This window comes from Cebidichthys violaceus, unplaced genomic scaffold (assembly GCF_023349555.1).
Source record: "Cebidichthys violaceus isolate CVI_PGR_0920_01 unplaced genomic scaffold, fCebVio1.0.p SCAF_25, whole genome shotgun sequence".
In the NCBI taxonomy this organism is placed as follows: Eukaryota; Metazoa; Chordata; class Actinopteri; order Perciformes; family Stichaeidae; genus Cebidichthys; species Cebidichthys violaceus.
In genome coordinates, this window is record NW_027176428.1 from 3424736 (window position 1) to 3450692 (window position 25957).

Below are 25957 nucleotides of genomic sequence, written 5' to 3' on the forward strand. Positions count from 1 at the left end.
TTTATACTTACAAACAATTGTTTGCACTGTTGCTCTTGGGACCTGCAGCTACTTTGAAATGGCTCCAAGTGACTTTCCTGACTTGTTCAAGTCAATGATTCGCTTTTTCAGATCCATGCTGAGCTCCTTTGACTTTCCCATTGTAGCGTTTGTGGGCGTTTGTATCCAATGAGCCCTATTTAAATGGCCTCAGAGAAGTCACCAGTTGTAGTCACTCATAATCACTCACAAGAAGTTAAGAGGCCATGCTATGAAGCTCATTTCATTGACACAACTTTCTAAGTCACCAAAATTGCTAATTCATGTTGCTGTATGTATATTTTTGACCCAGCAGATTTTGTCACTTTTTCTGTTAACCCATAATAAAGTCATGAAAGAACCAAACTTCATGAATGTTTTTTGTGACAAAGAAGTATCTGTTCCAATCACTCTATCAGAGAAAAATCAGAGTTGTTGAAATAACTGGAAACTCAAGAGAGCCATGACATTATGTTCTTTACAAGTGTATGTAAACTTTTGACCGCAACTGTATATATGTTGCATATTTGTGTGTAAATAAATGGCTCTCTAGCGCCCCCTAGAATTTGGACCGGCGACACCCCTCAGCCAGTATGTCCGATTTACTTGAAATTCAACACACATGTCCACCTCCGCTAGATGTACAAAGAAGCCTCTCAGATCCTTAAACTCCGCCTTCTTAGATTTTCCGCAATTTTAATTGATACCGAATTTGCTCTGAATCATTATTGGATCTACATCATCAAAAGTTATCAAAAGCTTTTTGAAATCTCTTTGCGTTTACAAGATAAGGACCAATAAACTTCTTAGGGGTGTGGCTTATATATTAAAATACACAACTTCTCAACCATTTGTACGAAAATCATCAAATTTGCTCCTTATGTGCACATCGCATCCTGTAACATACCCTGACATTTTTATTTCATTCAACCACTAGGGGGCACTACAGTAAACCCACCATGTTGTGCTTTTTTGTCACTTTTCGCAGTTTTCAGCCTTTGTACTTTAATGAACTCCTCCTAAAGAATTCATGGGATCAACCTCAAATTTGGTCAGGATGCTCTTCAGGCTTTTGTGATGAAACGTTATCAAATTGGTGAGTTTTCATGGAAAAACCTTGACTTGGCGGCCATTTTGCCTCATTCGGCATGAACAATAAAGTTGTTATAACTCCAAGGTACATTATTCAATCTGCAAAAAATGACATATGCATGATGCTAATTCAAGAATGAGCATATATCAATGCCAAAATGTTCAATAACTCATACCGCCACCTACTGGCAAAAGGAAATGTCACATTTTCTACTTTTATTTACTCCTCCTAGCCAGTTGACAAGATCAGTCTCAAATTTAGTAAGGAAAGCCTTATGACATTGAAGACACTTCATCATGAATATTCAAAATGAATAAGATTTATTTCCAGTTTCAGGTTCAAAGCAAAGGACACACAGTTGTTAATGCATATTTTTACCATTACATTCCACTCTTTAGATTATTCATTAATCACACAATATTGCAAAAATATGTTACAAGGACATTTCAATAACATCAGAAGTATTATACATAATGTTACACAAGTGCCACCAGAACGGAGGAATGGATTCCATGGTCGATTTTGTTCCGGCATGATGAGAGAGAAACAGCCAACCAGTTTGTATGGAATTCACCCTAGCAACTGGATTGTGTGATCAGTTTTGCTTCTGTTGACACCGTGAGGTTTCCGCAAGACTGTCAGAGACACTGTTTTACCACTCTTTAGGATCTAAATGTGTGTATGCAACTATATGTGTATTATTGGGTGTGGTGCTGAATGGGTAGCTCCCTCGATGGTGACTATATCACTTGTCGCACCCGCGTTGGTGACCGCACGTCATGTAGCTCCCTCGATGGTGACTGTATCACTTGTCGCACCCGCGTTGGTGACCGCACGTCATGTAGCTCCCTCGATGGTGACTGTATCACTTGTCGCACCCGCGTTGGTGACCGCACATCAAGAACAAGAGCAAGAACAACTCCACAAAATAATTTTTGTTACAAAGTAATTCTTGGGAAGATGAACACAAGAGAGACCTTCTTCCAAGGCGTACAGGTGTCTTTACAGTAACAATAACAGCTATTTAAACATACAAGATTAAAATAAAAAATGCTGTTATGACATAACTCTCTATTGGGCAAGAAACAGTACACAGCAATATTTTTCTTACAAAGTATCTCTTGGGAAGATGAACACGAGACAGACCTTCTTCCAAGGCGTACAGGTGTCTTTACATTAACAATAACAGATATTTAAACATAAAAGATTAATATAAAAATGTTGAATCGACACAACTCTCTAGTGGGCAAGAACAACTCCACAAAATCATTTTTGTTGGAAAGTGTTTCTTGGGAAGATGAACACTAGAGAGACCTTCTTCCAAGGCGTACAGGTGTCTTTACAGTAACAATAAGAGATATTTAAACATACACGATTAAAATAAAAATGCTGTTATGACATAACTCTCTATTGGGCAAGAAACAGTACAAAGACATATTTTTGTTACAAAGTATTTATTGGGAAGATGAACACAAGAGAGACCTTCTTCCAAGGCGTACAGGTGTCTTTACAGTGACAATAAGAGATATTTAAACATAAAACATAAAAATGGCTGATATGACACAACTCTCTAGTGGGCAAGAAACAGTACAAAGAAATATTTTTGTTACAAAGTGTTTCTTGGGAAGATGAACACAAGAGAGACCTTCTTCCAAGGCGTACAGGTGTCTTTACAGTGACAATAAGAGATATTTAAACATAAAACATAAAAATGGCTGATATGACACAACTCTCTATTGGGCAAGAAACAGTACAAAGACATATTTTTGTTACAAAGTATTTCTTGGGAAGATGAACACTAGAGAGACCTTCTTCCAAGGCGTACAGGTGTCTTTACAGTGACAATAACAGATATTTAAACATACAAGATTAAAATAAAAATGCTGAATCAACATAACTCTCTAGTGGGCAAGAAACAGTACAAAGTAATTTTGTTACAAAGTATCTCTTGGGAAGATGAACACAAGAGAGACCTTCTTCCACGGCGTACAGGTGTCTTTACAGTGACAACAACAGATATTTAAACATAAAACATTAATATAAAAATGCTGAATCAACACAACTCTCTAGTGGGCAAGAACAACTCCACAAAATCATTTTTGTTAGAAAGTGTTTCTTGGGAAGATGAACACTACTAATTAAGAAACACTACAGTAAACAGTGAATTTGAACAAAACTCTTTCCTCCATTTAACAAAAAGCAGATGGCTTCACAAGTGTAGAAGCCATTTGCATCTCTCTTTGGTTCTGCTCAGTGGTTTTGTTCATCGCTACTCTCAAATGTTTATGAGGACAAAAACGTCTAGTAGGTATTAATATAGACTCTTCAAAAGGCAAACGTTAAAGCGCTTTGCCATGGGATTCCACCATTGAATGACATGGAAGGACTCATTATTATGGATACCAGATTGAATGTTTTTGTTTATGTTTGAATATAATGATTTCTGATCCATATGTTTATGTTTGAATATAATGATTTCTGATCCATAAAATATGGAAAAGAATAAAATAGGAAACATATTTATATTTTATTTCTCAACCTTTTAAAAACTTTTCTTTCTTCTGATTGAGGCCATAGTTTCAACAACCTTCTGTACCATCAGTAACTTCTGTATCATCAGTAACGAATATAATGATGTCGTATAGGTACTCAAACTGCAGCTCCTGCGCTTCAAAGTCATCTAACGTTAAGCTGTTTGTACAAACTCCAAACACAACTCAGAAAAAAAGCTATATATATTACCAAATATCAAAGTCCATATAGCGCCCCCTAGGCAGACCCACTCGCCACATTTATGCCAATAACTTTTTGAAAATGAATTCAATGCTAACAGATTAAAAGATCGCTTAAACGATCGCTAGCAACCTGACGATCGCAGCCATATTTATCATATTCCGCTACGACACAGCATTGCCGAGTTACTTACAAAACAAAGCCATCATCACAATCCACATTATCGATTCACATCAACAACAACACCTGTTATCAGTTCTCCATGTTGAATTAATCTGGTAGTTGATCGGTAATCAAGACTGTTGCTGTTTGTGAGTGGCGAATCAGTGAAGGACATCACGTTACGTTGGGTGGGTTGCCATGTTTGAGCGCAGTGGCTCCACCAATTTCAGCTATATATTTTTTTCAAAAGCAATTTAATATTATTCAAACGTATTGTTCGGTTCGTAATGCTTACCGAACCCTGAGCCCCTTACCGAAGGGTTCAATGCGAATACGTGTATCGTTACACCCCTAATAATTGAGCATCCTGACTGAGAGACTGCTCCTAAAACCAGAATGTATAGTTCACACACCTCAGCTCTTTATGCAAACCTGCCTGTCTGGCTGCTACTGTTGATTTCAGGTTGTATAGGCATCCTATACTATATCTAAAAGCAACACTACAGGCTACAAATATCACAGGAAATCACTTTAAGTATTAACACTATGGGTCAATTTACAAAGGTACCACCTGAACCCTCCAATGTTACAGTTATTATTGGAGTGTTACAGAGTTGCTATAGAAGATGCATAGCCCAAGTATAATAATATAATGATACAATCTCAACATGATTATGAACGAGGCAGAAGGCTAAAACATGCTTAAAAAGAAAGAATAAATGAAGTAGAGAGATAGTAAAAGATAGCTGAAACCGGCCAGTACACACACCAACATTTGAATTAAAGGGAGAACTGTCACTTTTTTCCACTTCAAGCACTGAATATAACAAAATAACAATAAAAGAAAATCAAACAGGAAAAACTTACCCCAATACCTGTGAGAGAGAGAGACCTATACCTACGGTATACCTGCTGCAAGACTTGAACTAATCTTTACAGCTAAACTAACCAACAAAAGCTATTCATGAAAGTCATTAAATACCAGTCATAACGTGAAAAGTGGCGTTGTCTTCTCCTTCCACAAACGATGGACATTTCTTGATGATCCACTGGTATCAGAAAGTTAGGTATAATGAGAAAAAGTAGTATCTCTAATCCCATCAGCTCCACTGTGTGACTGCCAAGTGGTTTGTCCAATATGTAGAGAATATGTAGAGAATTCTAGAGCATGTTTCTGACATCTTGAGTGACAGGACTCCGCATTAGAACACGGAACAATTGTCACACACACACACACACACACACACACACACACACACACACACACACACACACACACACACACATACACAAAACTTCAGATACAATAGTCAATCATACATATAATAATCATACATATATGTATACACATATGCATGTATGTGTATATATATATGTATATATTTATATTTATATATATATATACTGTATGTATATATATGTATATAAATATATGTATAAATATGTAAATATATATATATATATATATATATATATATATATATATGTATGTATATATGTGTATATATGTATATATATGTATATATATTGTATATATGTGTGTATACCCCTCTTTTTATCTGGATTTATTAGGATCTTTGCCCTCTTTTCTGGATTATTTTAGGATTTTTGTCCTCTTTTCTGGATTGTATTAAGATTTTTGCCCTCTTTTTATCTGGATTTATTAGGATCTTTGCCCTCACTAATGACTGACAGGCCGAGACTGCTGGTTGTCTTGGCAACCTGTATACACCAGCAGGCCGTTGCAGAGCTAGTCTCGTGTATGTTATAGCTAACGTTAACTATGTAAGGTTTCTTTTTTTTACTTTGTGTCGTTGTACTGTATTTTGACAAGAGCTAGATTGCGCTGAAGACATTAAAACGAACTCTTTTCTCAATGTCTAACAATAACGCTGCAGCGACGATGAAAAAGGTAAATGTCAACTTTGTTTAGCTAACGTTAGCGTCATCAATGACTAACCTGACGCTAGCTAATTTAGCAACGTTTTTCATTTGTTTTTGCGCACAGGGTTTACCTGCACAGAAGGCAGCTTTACTTGGTGCAAAGACAACCAAAGCTGCAGCTAAGAAAAAGGTGGGTTCACTTCCAAATCACACAAACCTGTGACCAAATTCCAGAAATGCCTGAAAGTTCAGAGTTTTGGCCATTTGGCTGCAATTAGTTAAAACAACGAGAAACACATGTTACAGCTTGACGTACTTTTTTACCATTCCAGGATGAGGAAGAGGGAGTGGATAACGGTGATGGATGGGACGACTGGTCTCATGGGAAAGCACTCATTAAGCCCCCAGATCAACTGGAGCTCACTGAGACTGTAAGAGATCTTCATTGCTCAGGTTTATGACAGACAGGCTGTGTTGAGGGAATTGGCTCAGATTCTGCTGTTGTTGCTTAATTGTTTTTTTCCCCCAACTAGAATAATTCATCATCATCTTTTGGTCATTGTTTTTGCAACCTTGGCCAAATTAGTCTGGCAAGTGTAACCTGTGCTGCTATGTGCTCTGCTTTATCTATAATGTTAATGTTAGGAGCTGAATGAGAAAATCACAAGGATCCTGACTACAAACAACCCACACGCTCCCCAAAATATTGTCCACTACAGCTTCAAGGTAACAAAGCTATATCCAGGCGTATTACTTTACAACACTCGCTATAGATGCATCACTGTAATACTGAAGCCATGTCATATTGAAGATTATTTCATAACAAAGGCACATTCTCTCTTCCCTCTTGGCTATTCCCAACCAATGTTTCTGGGGGGGTTTTTGTTTCAAAATGTGTTTGATACTACAAAATATACTGTATATGTTAATGAACCACTTGTTCATTAACATATACAGTATATTTTGTTCTCATCTAACCACAATCAAACAAAACGAAGGGTTTCTCTGCTCGCTATTCCTCACATCATTGCTCATTGTGTTTCCCAGGAACGTTCCTACAAGCCCACCAGTGTTGTGGATCAGATGGCTGTTCTCTTCGTGTTGGAGGGCAGCCTCCTGCATCAAGATTGTGATGAGGCTCGTAGACTGAGGGCCAAGGGGGATCTCCCTAAGGGTAGTTACTGAAACATGCTGCATTCTGTGTTGACAGATCACAGTTACTCTTTGTTAGACATTCAAGGCTGACCTATTATTCTCTTCCATAACAACTGCGCTCTGTGTTGCATAGTGTTTTTGAAGCATGTAGTGATGTTTTCCTCTCTGGTGTAGTACATAATTGGTGCCACAAGGTGACACTTTCAACATGAGTCATAAAAATTGAAGACATGCTCAGAGTTTATACAGAAAAGAGTGATGTGTTCATTTTCTTGACCGTCAAGTCATGATTTAATGTTTCTAATGTGTCCAGAGACTGCAACAGTCGAGACCGGAACTGAACCCGATGAGGAGAAACCGGACACCCTGGTCAGAGCACTGGTCTGTGTTGAACAGAATATTTTATTTTAACCAAGAGTATAGCTTGAGCTACAACTCTTTCCCCTGTTGGATTTCCACAGGCCACACCTGTAGAGGATGGAGGAGAAGTGGATGAAGCGGGAGAAGAGGACAGACCAGACAGTGTTGCCTCCAAAGCAGACATGGAGCCAAAAGCTACTAACCCGTTCAACTTCAGTGAGAGGGCCTCCCAGACCCTCAATAACCCACTGAGGGTAGGGAGGAGAACCTCAACACACATCTTTTACGCCGTATAGTTGGGCTATCTAACATTTCAAAGAGGAAAGTGTGAATATTGGAGGGTATGAAAAACATAATATTGATGTGTGTATAATAACATATTCATAGCCTAGTGCCTTTTTTAAAATGTTCCTGTAGGAAAGAAGCTGCCAGACTGAACCTCCTCCACGCAGCATCTTTGCTGCCACTGCTAATCAGGTACTGAATTCCCTGACTTGTTTAAAAGAGATGTTTAGGCCAGGCTTGTTGTCACACTGTCGAGCATCCGTGAATATTTGCGCTCACATGGGGCGACTGTAATAACTCTATTCGCTTTGCAGTGGGAGATCTATGACGCCTATGTGGAGGAGCTGCAGAAACAAGAAAAAAATAAAGAAAAGCAGAAAGCTGCGGCTTCAAAGAAAGATACTGACAAAAGCAAGAAGAAAACGATGCTGATGGAAACTCAGGTGAATAGAGTGCTCACCCTTTCCTAATTTGAATATGTATCTAACATTTGTATCTTAGCACAGTTACATCTGATTACAATGCTGACTCATTTAGACGGTCAGAGCATAACTTACAATAACATCAACATACGTCACGCTGGCCACAGTAATGTAATATCGGTAAATCAATTATTGTGTTTCCAACAAAATTGTGTCATGCTTTGGATACAGAACGATGACATCACCAAAGTGAGAAAGTCAGCCAAGATCTTGGAACGAATGGTCCATCAGAATATTTTTGATGACATAGCACAAGGTATATGTTCAAGTACATCTGTCAAGTGACACACAATGATAAACTACAATCCCATCTGATACTCAAATTGCTACAGATTCTTCTTCCTGTCTCCCTGCTCGCCTTTCATGCCCTTTCAGATTTCAAATACTTTGAAGATGCATCTGACGCGTTCAGAGGCCAGGAGGGCACTCTTCTCCCCTTGTGGAAGTTCCAATATGACAAAGCCAAAGGACTATCTGTCACTGCCCTCTGCTGGTAGGTTTGCTTAACAAATCTGTTAACGTTCACTGAGAATGATGTTCATTGTTATTCTTTGGGGGAATTTGTAGTCGCAACTTGCTCTACTATATAGATTTTTAAAGATGTCATTGATTGAATACCTCAATTATCAGTGTTTGCATTTCAAGGTTTGTACATCTCTCCTGCTGTTACAAGAAGGGCAGATGACTAATTGATGCACCTGTCCTCAACAGGAATAAGAAATATCAGGACCTGTTTGCCGTGGGAATGGGATCATGTAAGTAGTTAATGAAAATTCTCAAGTGATGTTAGCATTTCTGAGACCATCTATTCTGAGATATTTGACCTGTCCTTTCCTAACGTCCCCTCTCCTCTCGCCCTCTGCTGGCCAGACGACTTCAGTAAGCAGGGCCGTGGAATGCTTCTGCACTACACATTGAAGAACTCTGCATTCCCAGAGTACATCTACCCCACAGACTCTGGCGTCCTGTGCCTCGACATCCACGAGCAGCATTCCTACCTGGTGGCGGTAGGCTTCTATGACGGCTGTGTGGCTGTCTACAGCTTGAAAAAGAAGGGATTGGAGCCTGTGTATAAGAGTACAGCTAAGACTGGCAAGCACACGGACCCAGTCTGGCAGGTGAGAGGAGGGGGCAAGGTAGAGGTGATGGGAGTTCAGAGTGTGTATTTAGTTTTTGTGCGCTATCCTAAATCAGTTAGTTGGAAGTGTAAGCGGACTAATATATTGTCAAACACCAGACATGCAGCAATGACGGGTTACGATACCCTAACCTGACAGAGAATTTAATGTCAGGTTAGAGAATTTCAACCATTTTCTTCTGTTTTCAGTAGATTTATTGATTTATTTTTTTTATTCAGGTGCGCTGGCAGAGAGACGACATGGACAATAACCACAATTTCTATTCCGTGTCATCTGATGGCCGAGTTGTGTCCTGGACACTCGTCAAGGTTAGCTGAGGCATTATATTTATTTATCCTCTCTGTAACTAAGGAAATGTTCTCTTTTTTCATGTTATCTCAGTATAATTTAAATATAATGAAACTTTTGAGAGGCTAATTACATGTTGTTTTGTGTCCACTCTGGATAAATGTACCTGTGTGATTGTTCACATTTGCAATTGTTTATGTTTGTTTTCATTTGTGTGTGTGTATGTCTATCATTTGAATGTGTGTACAGTATATCTATGACTGCATCACAGTGTGTTTGCATGCTTGCAGAATGAGCTGGTCTTCACAGACATTATCAGATTGAATGGTGCCGTCTCTGAGGTGCCAGAAGGTGCACAGCAGCCTGGCATCAGTAAGATCTCCATTACTCACAATGTCATTTTATATGTATGTATGTAAGAATGTATGCAATTACAATACAATTTTAACGGCTATTACTCATGCAAAGTACTTACACAATAAATGTCACCTGACATCAGATCAGATTTGACTGAGTCTGGTGCAGCTGTCTGTAACAGTGCGTGTCTAATTTAAGTGCTTGATGCCTCCTGTCCACAGCCTGCGGTACATCGTTTGACTTCCACAAACAGATCGACTATCTCTTCCTTGTTGGCACCGAGGACGGGTTAATACACAAGGTATGTATCCATGATTTTACTGCGCTGGCTTTGGCTTGATGACATAGGTCACTTCTAAAATTACATTTTAAGCAAGTTGTCGACATGACTCACTTAAGGGAAGGGAATCATAGCATAACTTGTGATACAGTAACATCAAGATACAGAACATTGGCAGTAACGATAATCGACAAATCTATGATACAAAATACATTACAGGACAATCATCTTGAGGAATACATGACAATACAGTATGTGTGTGTAAAAACAGGACCCTATAAAATAGCAAATTTAAAGAGCATGAATTTATAAGGTACTGTGTCATCCACTTCATTGACATACTTTAAACTTTCAGTCAGTGTAATACTTTGTATTATTATAATACATTTTAGATTGATTTATAAACACACATGTAATCATGGATATTAGATCATTTCAGTAGAGATTTGAAACTTGCTTGAGATAATCCCGTACTGATACAGATGTGTCCCAGTTCCACACTATGTGCCACATTCACCATGTAGTAATGTTTTAGCAGGTGATGTACATTCAATGAAAACATTTTTCAGTCAAATGAACACAGGTGTCTTAATTAGCTGTCCTCCTCATTCCCTCTGTTTGAAGCTTCAGAGTCAATATGTAGCTATTTGGTAGTATTCTACAACTATTATTCTGAGTATAACTTGATGTTTTAGCTTTTAGTTTTGCTTTAAAACAGAACCAGTTTCAGATAAACAGCAATACTAGATGGCAGTGTATCAATTATGCAGTGGAGCAACAGTGGAGCCACCCATAGTGCATGTGAATGACCACTGACAAAGGAACTAGACGAAAGAGGACAGACAAAACAAGCCTTGAATAGAGATAGCATTTTAAGTTGGGCAAATATTCCGATGGAAGCTCAGTATCCATGTCAAATTATGGTTAAAAAAGGGCCAACCTCAGCAGGCAATTGGCATGGGAGGGTTGTTGGCTAATCTAATTCACCTGGGCCTTACAGGCTGTACAAGCTTGCCCATGGCTCACTCTGTCTCTTACTTATGCATCACCACGACCATCAGGACCCATACCTCCCGACCACTGCCACCCTTCTTATCAGCTTCAATTCCCTCCACCCAGCAACCTTTTATCCCGAGGACCAATTTAAAGGTGATAAAACAACTATTTAAACAGAATCAGTAATAAACCTACTGGGCCCTTTGACAGGCGCCACTTTTCTCTAGCCCTGACCTAATGTACCTTTAAGCTGCTTTTAAACCCTAGGCTGCATCCGGAATCCCATACTTTGCACTACGTACCCAATATGTTTACTATCGCTCAACATACTACTGCGGGAATAAACCGTATTATGTATCGCATGTGACCAAAAGATGATTTGTGAGAATCAGGAAGGCTGAACTAGTCTTATACTTACACTTGAATTAAAGTATTATAGACGTTAGCTGTCCGCCAACTTCTGTTATGAACGTTCTCGTCTACATCATTGCAATGATATTTATGCTTTGTTTATATTATATATCTTATGTATAATATTTATCTTTTGCCAGTTTTAACCACAAAGTACTATGTATATATACAGAACCAAAGAAAATCTTTTGCGAAGTTAACTTTGACTAACTTTTTTACTTTTGAAAATTCCTCAAAAAATTCTGCTGATGTGGTGCAAGCAAAGCCTTATCCCTAAAATGTGTTTTCTTTCTCTACCACCCCTAAATGACATTAGGATCATCTTGGGGCTTCACAGTGTCGGCCCTGAAAAACGGAAGCTCATTTTGTTTGAGGTGCACTTATAGATATCGTGCTGGGCTTGCACTCCAGAGGGTGCACACTAGAAAGTTCCCATTAAGTGTGTGTGTGTATGTGTGTGTGTGTGTGTGTGTGTGTGTGTGTGTGTGTGTGTGTGTGTGTGTGTGTGTGTGTGTGTGTGCGCGCGCACGTATAATTGTGTGTGTCCATGTGGCTCCCTGGGAGCCCAACAGGCTTGACATTAAGCGTTTAATGAGTCTCCTTAAGCAGAGGCTCTCTCTGTCCACATCAGGCAGCTGCTAGTTTTTGGCTGGCCTCCCACCTTCTCTATGCTTTTCTTCCTCATGTTCTTGTTATACCAAAGGCAGAAAGACACTCACGGAAGTCTCAATCGTTTTCCGGTTTCCGACCGTGTCCTCATTCAATTCAAAACAGCTCAGTGACTAATGCACACATCATTGAAATCGGCTGTTTATAAAATTAAATCTAGTGCCTGAGGGAAGAAGAAAGGGGGGGGGGGGGGACGACTCAAAACGGCTTCTGTGGTAGTTCCTGCTACAGAAGGTGACTCCAGGACAATATTTGGCCTTGACACACGCATGTGCACACACGCACACACACACACACACATAGGGTGCTTTTCAATATGCTATTGTGTCTCCTCGATTCCTTTCCTCACCTCCTCTTCTATTTATTTATTCTATCTTAGTCCCGCTCATAAGAGACTCAAGTGGAGGAGCCATGGAAGAGATGCGGGGAGAGAGGATAGGAGGCGGAAGATGCTTGAACAATATTTAATTCAAAACACTCATTAGTGTCGATTCACATGTCTTGTGTTGTCACAAGACATGTGTAAAAAAACACTTCAGCAGTTTCCTTTCATATCAGACAAAGATTATCCTTGAATTCCTGATTTAGAAAATCTGAAATGCAATGAGATCCATAATTATCTTACCCATTAGACTTAAGCATAATCAGACACTTTTAAAGCCTTTTTGATTGCATGTTGGTAGCTTTGTGCCTGGTAGCACAAAGCTACCAACTTCACTTGCTTCACTTGTGATCTCACCTTAACTGTGTTACAAGACACAATTAAGGCGAGGTCACAAGTGAAGCAGCAGACTGATTTGTCTACTTCCTATGATGGCTGTGGCTTAGATACTTACTGGCTGTATATAGCGACACACCATGGCTGCACTCCTGTGAAATCCCTTCTCTTACCTATCCCTTTTTGCAGACATATGGGCAGACACACACCCAGTATGTGTGATAAAATACGTTCTGTCTGTCAACTCAAGGTTCAGTGGCACAAAAACCCCGGGAGAGGCCAGATTAAGAATCTTTCACCTCGCTGCAGGAAACAATCAAGCTGTCAGTGCTTGGAAGAGCAACAGCTGTCCCCGCAAGCTGTCCAGCTGTTTTATCTTTGATTGTCCAGTTAATGTATCCCTGCAATCTAACTCTGCTGCTGTTTTGGTGCTTTTGTAATACCTATTCTGTCATTTGCAAATAAACTATAAATTTACAGGGCAATTCAACATTGAAGCACAGAAGCAATTTGAGAAAAAAAGTAGAAAATCTGTGTTTATACCATCAACGTTGGCCCAAATTGAGACTTGCCATGTTGTTTGCCTTGATGCCTTTATTCTCTAGTGCTCCAAAACGTACTCAAGCCAGTTCCTGGAGACGTATGAAGCCCACAGCATGGCAGTGGATGCAATAAAGTGGAACCACTTCCACCCGAAGGTTTTCATCTCTTGCAGTCCAGACTGGACCGTCAAGATCTGGGACCATACCATCAAGTAAGAAAACTGTTAAGAGAAAGAGTGAAACTTGCAGCTACTGTCGAAATTGCATCACTCTACACACTGTATATTATATCACAGCTATAAGAATTATTCTATTTTGCCTATTATCTAGTTTTTAGTAAAATATTCTACCATTCCTGTGTATTTTTCCAGTTCTACATTGTTTTCATTTCATATAGAAGAACAAACACCTTGTCCATGACAAACAAGTTGTGGGTCATGTTGGAAACATTTTGTTTGTTGAGTAATAGCACTCTCCCAACATTGCAGCCGCTATGGTGCTATCTCTGACTGCTGGCTTAATTAACCGGGCGTCCCATCAAACACCACTGGCAGTGTTGGCTGGTGGGAAGCTGTTGGGGGATCATGTACAATTGGCTGGTTGGCTGGGTGTATTTATTTATGGCTTGCTGTAGACTGACAACTAATGATGAATTAGTTGTGTCAAATTGGGAGAAAAAGGAGAAGAAATGTAAAAGAAATACATAGGAAAGAAAATGTCAGTTGGTTTTTATTAATTTCCAGATTTCCCAGTAACTGCAGCTTTTATTCAGTTTAATGGACTGTTTATTAAACTATAATTTATATTTAGTTTCAGCATTATTCAAGTAAAAGTACCTGGGTGGAAGAAGATGAATGATACATTTGTAATTTATCTCATGGGAATTAAATGCTTACAGAATAGTAACTGCAACTTTATACAGTATTTATATTTTCATGGTTATCAACATCACCAATTCTCTGTGTTCAGATGTTTATGTGCATTCAGAGACAATATAATTACCATCCCTGTAACCCTTTTTTATATTGCAGTATATTAGTCTTTATTATGTTGTACTCACATAGCATCATTTTCCTTGCTTATTTGACTAACCCACAGTGCCTCCCACTTCTTGTCAGCACAGGCAGCTCCACTGAATAATGATAGTAATCATCCTCCCATTATGAGAGACAAGGATTTCAAGAATGATCCATAACATCCCGTAGATCCCTTTCCAGGAGAGGGTCTGACTGGATCAAACACATTTTCTCAAACTTTGCCGCACTGTTTAGAAGTGTGTGAAAGCTTTACGGTGAAAACTGCTGTTTTTGTTTGACGCCTGCGGATAATATATCCTGGAAAACCGTCGCTTGGTATTAGCCAGTCCTGAATGAGCCTGAATGAGCCAGTCCTGAATGAGCTGAAGAAGAATAGAAGAGACTTGCATCAAAAGGTTAGCTTGAGATTTTCACCTCAGCCTAGAGATAAACTTGGACACGATCTTAGAATCCATAGTAGCCCTGACTCTTAGATGTACAGTAAGTGCAGTGTCATTCTGCTGTAAAAGGCCCTTGATTAAAAGACTCTGGGCCAGATTCAGACATATTCTACACCTACCAGAGTGCATGCCATTTATCACACAGCAGCATGGGAGCACAGTTTATCTGTCATCTGAGGCACATCTTGCCCAAAATCAATAAGGGAGGCTTGGGCAAGAATGTTACAATTTACATTCTGGTTCATTTACTAAGTTTCATACAGTTTGTGGGGTTCAGTATTGCACATAAAATACTCCAAATGTGTGAATATTTACGAGTATACTGCATTTAATTAAGTACATAGTGTAACTATTCTGAAATAGTTCCAAAACAATAAATAATGAATGTCATAGATGAACATGTCCATTTCAAACAAAGAGCGGCTATAGGTGTATATAGATGAGGCTGTGTGTGTGTGGCCGTATTTATTCAAAAAGCACTAGTTTGAATGCATTCTTGATGACATATTTCAACATTGCTACATTTTGATTTATTTTTCTGAGCTTGCTGATGGTGGACATATTCTACCACTGAATAGGGCCTTTTGAGCTCCGCTTCACTTGCAGAATGTGGCCAGAAGGACATCTCAGGAGTTGGATGTGTAATTAGTTTCTGCCTTAGTAAATCAAACACCAATTAACCACAAACTGCGAGTGCAAATTGCTTTCATGTACACATTGAAATAGAATGTTTTGCCTACTCCATTTATTTTGCTCACAAACACACACACACGTACACACAGACACTTCCCTTAATATTTGAAGAAGACTTGTATGTGCCTGGTTTCTTAGCATTTTATAATGGAAAGTTACACATTTCCTGACTGACTATATGTATCTGTGTGTTTTGTCAGCACTCCAATGTTCACATTTGATCTGAATGCAGCTGTTGGTGACGTTGCCTGGGCTCCATACTCCTCCACTGTATTCGCTGCCGTCACAACAGATGGAACGGTAAGTGTCCCCTTAAACGTACATTTTGCAGCCCACAGCTTGACTTAGAAGTTTAGCAGTTCATAACTTGTATGCCTGTTTTGGCCTTTAGAGTACTCTGGTTCAAGCCACAGTGCATGATTCCTGCTTAGATGTATTAAGAACCTCACATCATTGATTGTACATTGAAGTGTTTTATGTTTACATTTGAAGAAAGCTGCACTGTCATGCAATACAGAATGAGTTTCTTTCCTTTAGCGAGGATTAAAGGAAGGGACTCATTATTAATGATCTGTATCAATATCTGTATCAAATCAAAAATATAATAACATATTAAATGTAAGATATTTTCATGGCTCCAGGTGCTGACTGTACAGTCTCAGACCTATATGTGGCCTATAGGATGCTTTGTTTGATTATCACCACCACATATCTGCTGTTGACCTAAGACGACATGAGCTCAACACTTACCTGACAGAACATGTGAAGTCACAAGCAGCTGTACCTTCTCCCACCTGCCACTCACTTCATTATGCTGCTTATAATATATATATAGACGCAGCTGACTAAACCCTTAGTATCTTCATATGCTAAGTCTCAGATTAATGCAGAATAGCCTCAGGCAATTGAGTTTGTTCAAACACGGTTTCTTGTGACAAAGGCAGGCTCCTACCCTGCCAGTGGTTATTGATTCCAGCCAAAAGTAATTTCCGTGGATGCCGTGTTGCTTATCTTCACATATTTTCTTAGTATGGCTGCAAGCTGTCCCCATCTGTTTGTCTTCGCACCAGCCTGCACCATGCTATAAAACTCCAGAGTGTTGTGTCTGACACATTTCCTGTCCAGTGTGCCAAGTGAAGTTGTGTGAGAATGATAAAAAGGAAATGAGAGCTGAAGAATTTGAGAGACACCGTATGTGATAGTGTGTGTGTGTGTGTGTGTGTGTGTGTGTGTGTGTGTGTGTGTGTGTGTGTGTGTCTGTGTGTGTGTGTTTACCGTCCTTTCCAATGCTAGAGTTCAGTCCCAATATAAGCACAATATAGTGTACCGATGATGCAGATTATTTCACAACCAAACATCAGTCTTGATTAGTTATGGAAGAGAAGAAAGATGAGATTTTTTATAAATTAAATGTCCCTTTATAGTATGCAAGCTGCACATAAATGAATGGCAATGTATACAGACAGATTTTTTAACACAAAAATTACAATTAAAATTGTATACATCCTCTACAGAAAGAAATCTAAATAAATGACTTTGCTAGAAAGCATATTAAATCTCAGTCCTGTAATTTATTCTCTGAAACTGGATCAAAAGCAGTTTCAGCAGCTATTAAAAAAACTCATTAAAAGCTCATCAGTTGGCATACATTTTACGAGCACAATATCCTCTCATCTCCAAGCAGCAGGAAGGACAGGAATATTAAATCAGACTGCTGATCTATTTTTCCTCAGTGTGCTAAACTCAAATCTGAACTATCATTTCAGTCTGATTTTAAGCATGTGCTTGCTTAGACTTTGTTGACGTGAGCTAGTGATTTTATATAGATATTATATTAGTATTTACTGTAATGCCAAATGTCGAGGTAGTGTAAATGTCATCTGTAAACTGAGGGATGGGACTGAGGGACAGGGCTGTGCAGAATTAACTGTATCCACTAAATAATGATCGTACATTCAGTCCAAAGCAAGGCTAAACTTGTTCTTTGGTCACATTTTGAAGAATGGCAGAATATTGTCAGAATTTCCACATTCACTGGTGCGGTCGTAGTGCATGATGTTAGTCTGCATAATCTACCACCGGATAGCAAATTATTTGCAGTACATTGTTGTTTTCTGTGACAAGTGTCTGATAGAGCTTGAGTGACTCAGCATGAGCTGTGCACCCCCTGACGTGTATTTTCCGTTGATGAAAACCTGGCCTGCTGCTGCTGCTGCCACACTGCAAAATGTCAGAGACACAGTGGCATGTGTGTGTGTGAGTGTGTGTGTGTGTGTGTGTGTGTGTGTGTGTGTGTGTGTGTGTGTGTGTGTGTGTGTGTGCGTGTGTGTGTGTGTGCGTACATGTCTTCATAAGGATAATGACTTGCCTGGCAAGCTGAGGTGTAAAAATGACACTGAGTTGTGCAAACAAATATCTCTTCGTTCTCTCTGTCACTGCCTCTCCATCTGAGGTGACAAACGAGGAAATAAAGTGTCAGGATGAAATAATGAGAAGTCCAAGCTTATCCTCCAGTGATTAGACTCCAAATCCATATTTGCTCTCTGTGCAGCTCTTCTTAACCTTCTGCACATGGACTGCTTCATATTTCAGACAGAATACCTGCTCAGCTCATGCTAGATTTTTAGATCTGATCCAACAACATCAACCTAAAGCAATACAAACTGCCTAAATAATATAACAATTTTAAAATCAATTAAAATTAATATGTTCTACAGTGTAAGTTTAATAAATTATGGGCAATCATTTCAACACAGTAAAATGTATCTTGTATGAATTACCAATGTAGTCAGTGTGTACTGCAATCAGGTATGACTAATGTTACATTAGTGCTCATATATCAAAAGCAAAAACACTGCAGATAATGGCTGAAGTGCTGGAGGTTACAGAAAGTCATACCCTGGTAGAATATGATGATTGGTTGTAAGTGACTGTGCTGCTTTACGTGGTGTTGGTACACATACACGGTGCGAACCCGAACAGCCTGGACACAGTCATCTTTCTGGTAAAAGGAGTGGGCCGTGCTCTGCTGTGGGCTTATTCGTTGCCGACAGATTGTCTAAATGCACTTATATGCTGAAAAAAGAATGTCTGTGATCTGGTCCCTTCTGGATAATGATGCTTATGGTTTTGTATGCCAGCACAGACAAACACACAGCGGCTGCGGCTCAACGGTAGATCGGGTCATCCTCTAATCGGAAAGATCGGCTGTTGGGTCCCCGGCGACTCACGTTCACATGTCGAAGTGTGGATTGACGGCAAATTGCTCTAAAAAGCTGTGCCATCGGTGTTTGAGTGTGCGTAAATGTGCATTAGTTTAGATCTGATGGGCAGGTGGCACTTTTGATGGCAGCCTCTGCTGTCTCAGTGTATGGATGTGTGTGGGAATGTTGACATGCACGCTATAAATGGAAGTCCATTTCCCATGTACATAAATACACACATACTGACAGAAGTGCACACTCATTGAAAAACTGGGAACATCTTTCTTTGCACCAGATGGTCAGGCTGCATCCCTGCAGAGGCTTGTGCTTCACCAGGCTCCTTAATAGACAACACAAACACGAGATATAAAATGGCAGATGTAGCCTTTACTTACTCTTCAGGTAAAATCTTCAGACATGATGTACATCCTCCAGCCTAAATACCGTATTTTTCGGACTATAAGGCGCACTTAAAATCCTTAAATTTTCTCAAAAATTGACAGTGCGCCTTATAATCCAGTGCGCCTTATGTATGGTTACTTGTTGTGCTTATTGATCGATTTTATGTGGTACAATGCGCTTAAAAATCTGTCGAAATATGTAAGTACGACTTTGGTAAGCAACGAAGCCGCTCCGCTCAATGGATATTCGGAGCATTACGGTACGCTGTGTCACTACCTGATCGGCCCCGTAACAGGAATGTAATGTCTAAATTAAAAGTCAAAATCAATCAATAAGCACAACAAGTAACCATCGGTCGCAACTGTCGTCCGAGCTTTCACGAAAGCTGGAATCATCACTGAACAGCCAAGTACCGATAACAGCAACAAGACTGACTCGGAAAATGACGAGAGGGATTCGGGCATTCTTGATGCCGAAATCGCACAGCTGTTTCACTCAGACACTGAAGATGAAGAATTCGATGGATTTGTGGAAGAGGAATGAATCGATAAGTGAGTGTATTTTTCTGTACCGGTATTTGTTGTTACAACTGAGTTGAATAAAGTTTGATTTACCGGACTGTGTTGTTTTGCTTAATGCGCCTTATAATCCGGTGCGGTTTATGTGTGAACATAGACACGTTAATTCACAGTGCGCCTTATAATCCGGTGCGCCTTATAGTCCGAAAAATACGGTAATGGTAGTCAATAAGATGGGTCAGTTTTTACCGGATTTCTAGTTAAACCTAGTGGTGATGCCAAACTCTTGAAATCTCAGTTCAGAGGGTCAGAACTGTAACAAAAAAAAAGATTAATAAACAACACATTTATTCTTTTGATTACTCGTCTTTTTCAGGTTCATGTCTTTGACCTCAACGTCAACAAATATGAGGCCATCTGCCAGCAGTCGGTGGTGGCCAAAAAGACCAAGCTGACTCACATTGAGTTTAATCCCATCTATCCTATCATCACTGTGGGTGATGACCGAGGCCATGTCAGCAGCCTCAAACTCTCCCCGAACCTCCGCAAGAAACCAAAGGTAAGAATCTAATCGAGTTGCAAGAGAGGGAATTACAATTGTTTGAACTAATTTACTCCAAAGCTATGCCCATTTTAGGTCTGCCTATAAGTGGTAAGAAAATAAACCCATCCTTCCAAATGCAGCTGCTTTACTGTTCCATGTTTTTTTTCTCTTGCTGCTTTGTCTTTATAATGAGGAATGGAGCTTTTCCAAATTACAAATTTAATACCAACTCTTCTGCCACTTTCAGCACTATGGAGAAGTGTGTTCTGCATTGTTCCCATTGCATTTGAATGGAAGAATGAAAAACAAGAAGAAGCACTGACTTCTGTTCACTGTAATAATTATGAAGGGAATTAAGGTGGAAGTGAGGTGATGTAGTAGAGCGATAAAATTATGGATGTATGAAAATGAATGAATGGATGCAGCATCTCTTTCCCAATGTAAGTCTGTGGGAAAAAGCTTTTTGGGGCCCAATGTCATGTAGTGACGGACTAGAAAATTGTAATTTCACCGCTTGGCCACTATGTATAATTAGCTCTTCCTGGAGGCTTGGACTAAATCCTTTTAGGAAGGTGGTCAGAGGCAAACATTCACAGGACTTTCGCCTGGAGGACCATTGTGTGAGTGCTGTGTGAAACCATAAGTCACTTGCATTGGTGATCACTTATCACTTGATAGTAATGACCGCTGATAAAGCCCATTAAATCAGCTTCTAAAATTCAAAATGGGTGGTTCTTTCACCTTTATATACCATCTTATCTGTAAATGATCTGAATACATGTCTGCCCTTTTGTATTATTTTTTCACGTCAGTGAAAGCAGATCAGGTCTCTGCATGAGTCCTGACCTCGAGCTAATTTCACCAAATGACAATGAAATGAAGGCCACTGTCCCCCATCTCATTTGCTCATTATCAGAATCACTGATCGCCTGTATTTCTCTCTCCCTTGCTCATTTAGGCCAGTTAACAATTAGCCACAGAGAAGTGGAGCATTCTTCGTAATCAATAAGCTTGTTAGAAAAGATCACTAGAAGGAGAAGCAGAACATGAATTGTCATGTATTAGAAATTTTACTGAAACATCAACTGCTGGTAGCCCAGTGGGTTAAAAGGCTGTTTCATACCCGTACAAGGGTACCAGCGGTAAACGCATGGATCTCTTTCACAAATCATCCTCCTGTCTTTCTCCCTATTTCCTCTCAAATATACTGTCAAACTGGCAATGAATGCAAAGACATAGTGGGGAAAATAATCTTCAAGAAAAGATAGCTGAAATACATTCTGGAGCAACTTGTAGCAATACAATACAAATAAATTCCCCTTTACTCCATTCACAATTGATGAGTCACTGAAGGCTCTGTTGCCACCCAGTGACAATGGTTAATGAGCTGTGGAGTAATCACAGCGGTCCTACTAAACACAGGAGGAGACCTAATGGCACGCTGAGTCACAACACTTTTTTAGTCAGGGCCCATTTAGAGTCAGCTCTGCCACCTCTCCAGCCTTTTCTTTTGTGCTCCTTTGTGTTTGCCACATGTAAACTAGAAAAAACATTCTAATGACTAGAGTAATACATATTCATTTCACAACGCATTTTTGTGTATTATACACTGCATTGTAGTGCCTTGGTGCAACACGCACAAACAATTACCATTCAAACACTCACATAACACAGTTTGAATGGATACAACATATCAACACACATACACACACATCCAGTGGTACCTCATTAGCCTCAGACTGTAGCCCTAAAGCGTACAATTGGGGAGTAATTGTATAGTTAAGCATCACTGACTGCGGTCAGAGCATTTTGGAACACAGTGTGGCAAATAAGCATCAGGCATCAACACACACAGCAAATATTATTAGTAATATGTCTTGTAAAATTGGCACTGCAGCCCTCTAAAACTTGCACAATGGGCATGGTGGCCCATTAAAATACCCAAAATTCTGTAAGGCTGTCGGGGCAGTCCAACTTCTTGGCTCATTTACTCTCACCATAAAATTCCACTTAACCTCTGATGTCTTGCAGTGCACCTCAAAGTGAATTAATTGTTTGGGGCTTCCAAAATAAGAGGTCAAATGTCAGAACTTTGATTTTAAGTGTCAGAAAACAAAAAAGTTTACCACAGGATGTTCTAAAATTCTCTGAGGGCTTTCTGTTGTGCTGAACTGAGCAGTTATTTCCCAGTTGTAAGCCTGAGGGCAACCATCAGTAAGAGGTAGTGTCAGGTGTGCCTGTTATGCTCAACACACACAACTGTATAGAACTGTGGATACGTGGTGTTATCATGGAGAAAGAGAAAATGTATGCAGTCTTCACTTAGTTGAATCTGGTCTGAAAGTGTTTCACAATTCACATAATGCATATTAGGTACCCGAAAGTCCACGTTATAGTCAACTTTACACACTCCATCATTTTGAGACAACCTCTTAGCATCAAATCACCCCTGTCTGTGGTCAACACAACGCACTGTTCTGTTCAGCATGAATGTGTTCATCTCGTTTGTTCTCTTCTCATTCGTTGTTGCCCACAAGTTGCAAGTGTAATATAAAAGCAGCATTTTGCAATATTTTGTAACTGTCTATTAATCCCAATTACCTCCCAGAATATAACATAGCATTTACATTTGTATTCATGTTGAATGCTAGAAAATGAGCAGACACAACAGTCTGAGCCTTACAACACAGGTGGGGCTTCTTATCTGTATGCATTACCTTTATACAGACAGAACAAGTCTAGGATTTTACTGCTGCAGTAAGCGAACCAGCAAGGAATTTAGAAAATATGTTGACATCTTGAGAGAAGATGATTTTTTTATGATTATGACAAAACACAGCCTTTCTCTCCACTATGGAGAAAGGCTTTATTGAGCCATTAATCATGGCAGAGTTATTATGGTGCATCGAGATTTGATGCTCATTCGTTTCGGGAACGCAGCTGTCTGTCTGGATCAACCCACTCACTGTATCCATTTCAAACTTCAAAACAGCTACACCACAATATCAATTCACATTTTCCGAGCTTCAAAGGAGGAGTTCTCATTCTTTCTACCGTGTTGAGGCGTCAGTCACACTTTGTCACTGTAACACTTCTAAACATAAATCTATTAAAAAGATATTACGTACTAATGCTTAAAGTGTACTATTGTGATTGTTAATATACAAGAATTAATGCCACAGACATCAAATTAAGACTTACGGTGTATTTTGTTGTCAAAACCACAGCTGTACTGTTTATTCCATCATGGGATGATTGCATCCATCATTGCGTCAACATTGCACTCAAAAATATATATATATGATGTATATTTTAGTATGCATACAGGTAGTTTTATACCTCACGTTGTCATTCTTCAATGCAAAAATACTACACACACAATAAATGATTAGAATAGCATTACATAGCTGACATTATGGGATGTCATAGTAGGAAAAAAACTTGTGTGTCTAATAACATCAATGACAGCTGCATTCCATTCAGAGGTTGTAGTTCTGGTGTTGTGCATGCTGGCTCACTAGCATGACTTACTGAGACACTTAATTGTAACGAGCCATCGTTATTATCATCATCCCAGCCAGGAGGATCATGTGATCTGTTTCATGTGTGAGTTTGTGTATGAGTGCATGCATCCGTCCGTCCGTCCGTCCGTGAGTGAGTGAGTGTGCACCTCTGTGTCTCTCCACGGTTAATCTCGCATTCTGCCTAATATTGTGGGTGGCCAGTTATGGCTGCATGCTGAAGGATCTCTCGTGGTTGCGGTGACTCACACTTTCATAAAAAAAACTTTTATTGTTTTGTACCGCCATTGACTGCCTGCTGACACCTCACTCGCTGAGCCGCTAGTGATATATCACATAGCTCAGTGCAGCGCCGCCTCTCAGCCGCTGTTCTGCGCTGTTTTGCTCACTTTTAGTGTTTTGGACACTGTGTTTGGCTATCAGCTAACGAAACTACCAGTACGCACACTGCTGAGTACCTCGCCGCCACTCAGCTGCTGCTACTGCTCTACTGTGTGCACCTTTCTAGTTAATGTTATTAGTTACACCTGTACTTGTCCTGCTCTAACAAAGTCACATTGTCTGCTGTGAAAATGGTTTTAGGACTCACATAGTGATGGGCTGTTAAATATTCTTATAACAGAGGTAGAATGACCTCCTGCAGCAAAAGAGGACACATGTTGAGCTATAGCTCTTAAGTGTCTGTGTGTGTTTTTCTTTGCACAGGAGTGTTCCAGTTTGTGGTGTGTTATTCAATAATAACACACCACAAACTGGAAGATCTCTTTAAATTTGCCCTTTGCAGTGGTGTCCTTTAGGCAGTAGCTTCATGTCTTCAAACAACATCACAATATGGTGGAAAGAAATTACTATATAATGGATTATTATAACCACTTTGTTACTATTGCCTTAACATCCATTTCAATTTAGGTCTGATTGTGTTGTGTTCCCCTCTGGTTAACTGCCTGCCTGCTGGGTTTGTGGTCTCCCTAAGTGCTTGGTAAGCAAAATATAATTTACAATTTCTCTCTCTCTCTCTCTCTCTCTCTCTCTCTCTCTCTCTCTCTCTCTCTCTCTCTCTCTCTCTCTCTCTATGTGTCTGTGCTTGTGTGTGTAGGGCAAGAAGGGTCAGGTGCAGCCGAAGGGTCCAGAAGTGGAAGTAGCCAAGATGGAGGAGCTCCTCAGTCTGCTAAGGGAACCAGAACAAAGCACAGCCTAACGCGGCCGCTGAGGCTCCCCAACACAGGTCATCTTTAGATGACCACTTAGCATCAAATCACCCCTGTCTGTGTTCAACACAACACACTGCTCTGTTCAGCATGAATGCGTTCATCTCATCTGTTCTCTTCTCATTCGTTGTTGCCCACATATCGCAAGTGTAATATAAAAGCAGCATTGTGCAATATTTTGTAATTGTCTATTAATCCCAATTACCTCGCGGAACATAACGCCGAACATAGCGTTTAAAAAAACGCGGCCATTGAGGCTCCCCAACACAGCAACATGATACAATCTTTCATTTTTGTTCATTAAAAAAAACAAACATGTCTTTTGTTCAGTGTGTGCAACAGTAAACACCATCAACATAACAACAAAAATATTTCTATATCTTCATAAAAAATGTTTTTTTGTTTGATTAAGCTGTTAATAAATTATTCAGTTTCATTTATCAATGCATTTATTTATACTGCAGTATTTAATACATGTTAAACAGGCAACATTAGAATTCCATTGACTTGTCTTAAACCCATTCCATATTCCATAAGCTAAAAAGTCATAAGGAAGAGTTATTGCAAGCGCATGGGGAGTTAAATTAGCATAATAGATTTAGCATTTATGGACCCTATCCAGAAGACTTATATTGGCTGGCACAAGCCATCCAGGGCTCCCGTCCAGGGATGAGATAGAAGCCTTTTAATATCTCATATGGGGAGAACTTTGCTTTGACTCATGGCAGTGTCCGTCTTTATTTTGCATTTTTATTTATTCCTCTCTCTCACTTAATGATTTTGTCCCTCAGTAAAATGCCACCCAGCTCTCGCTCAACG

The 25957-nt window shown here is 39.6% G+C and overlaps 1 protein-coding gene across 3 annotated transcripts; it reads left to right on the forward strand.

Moving 5' to 3' along the window:
- The first annotated feature begins 5741 nt into the window (after window positions 1–5741).
- On the forward strand, window positions 5742–25496 carry dnai1.2 (dynein, axonemal, intermediate chain 1, paralog 2). 3 transcript variants are annotated; one of them, XM_068720410.1, is made up of 20 exons: window positions 5742–5918; window positions 6015–6080; window positions 6223–6321; window positions 6536–6616; window positions 6938–7064; window positions 7359–7426; window positions 7507–7659; window positions 7823–7882; window positions 8005–8133; window positions 8344–8428; window positions 8548–8665; window positions 8884–8927; window positions 9043–9290; window positions 9530–9619; window positions 9890–9971; window positions 10178–10257; window positions 13636–13784; window positions 15943–16042; window positions 20242–20424; window positions 25027–25496. In XM_068720410.1, exons 1-20 carry the CDS (start codon window positions 5883–5885, stop codon window positions 25126–25128), a joined length of 2100 nt encoding a protein of 699 aa, XP_068576511.1. In that variant the 5' UTR covers window positions 5742–5882; the 3' UTR covers window positions 25129–25496. The 3 variants fall into 3 exon arrangements, with proteins under 3 accessions (XP_068576511.1, XP_068576512.1, XP_068576513.1); XM_068720411.1 differs by having other exon boundaries at window positions 7359–7414; XM_068720412.1 differs by lacking the exon at window positions 20242–20424.
- Window positions 25497–25957: the final 461 nt, after the last annotated feature.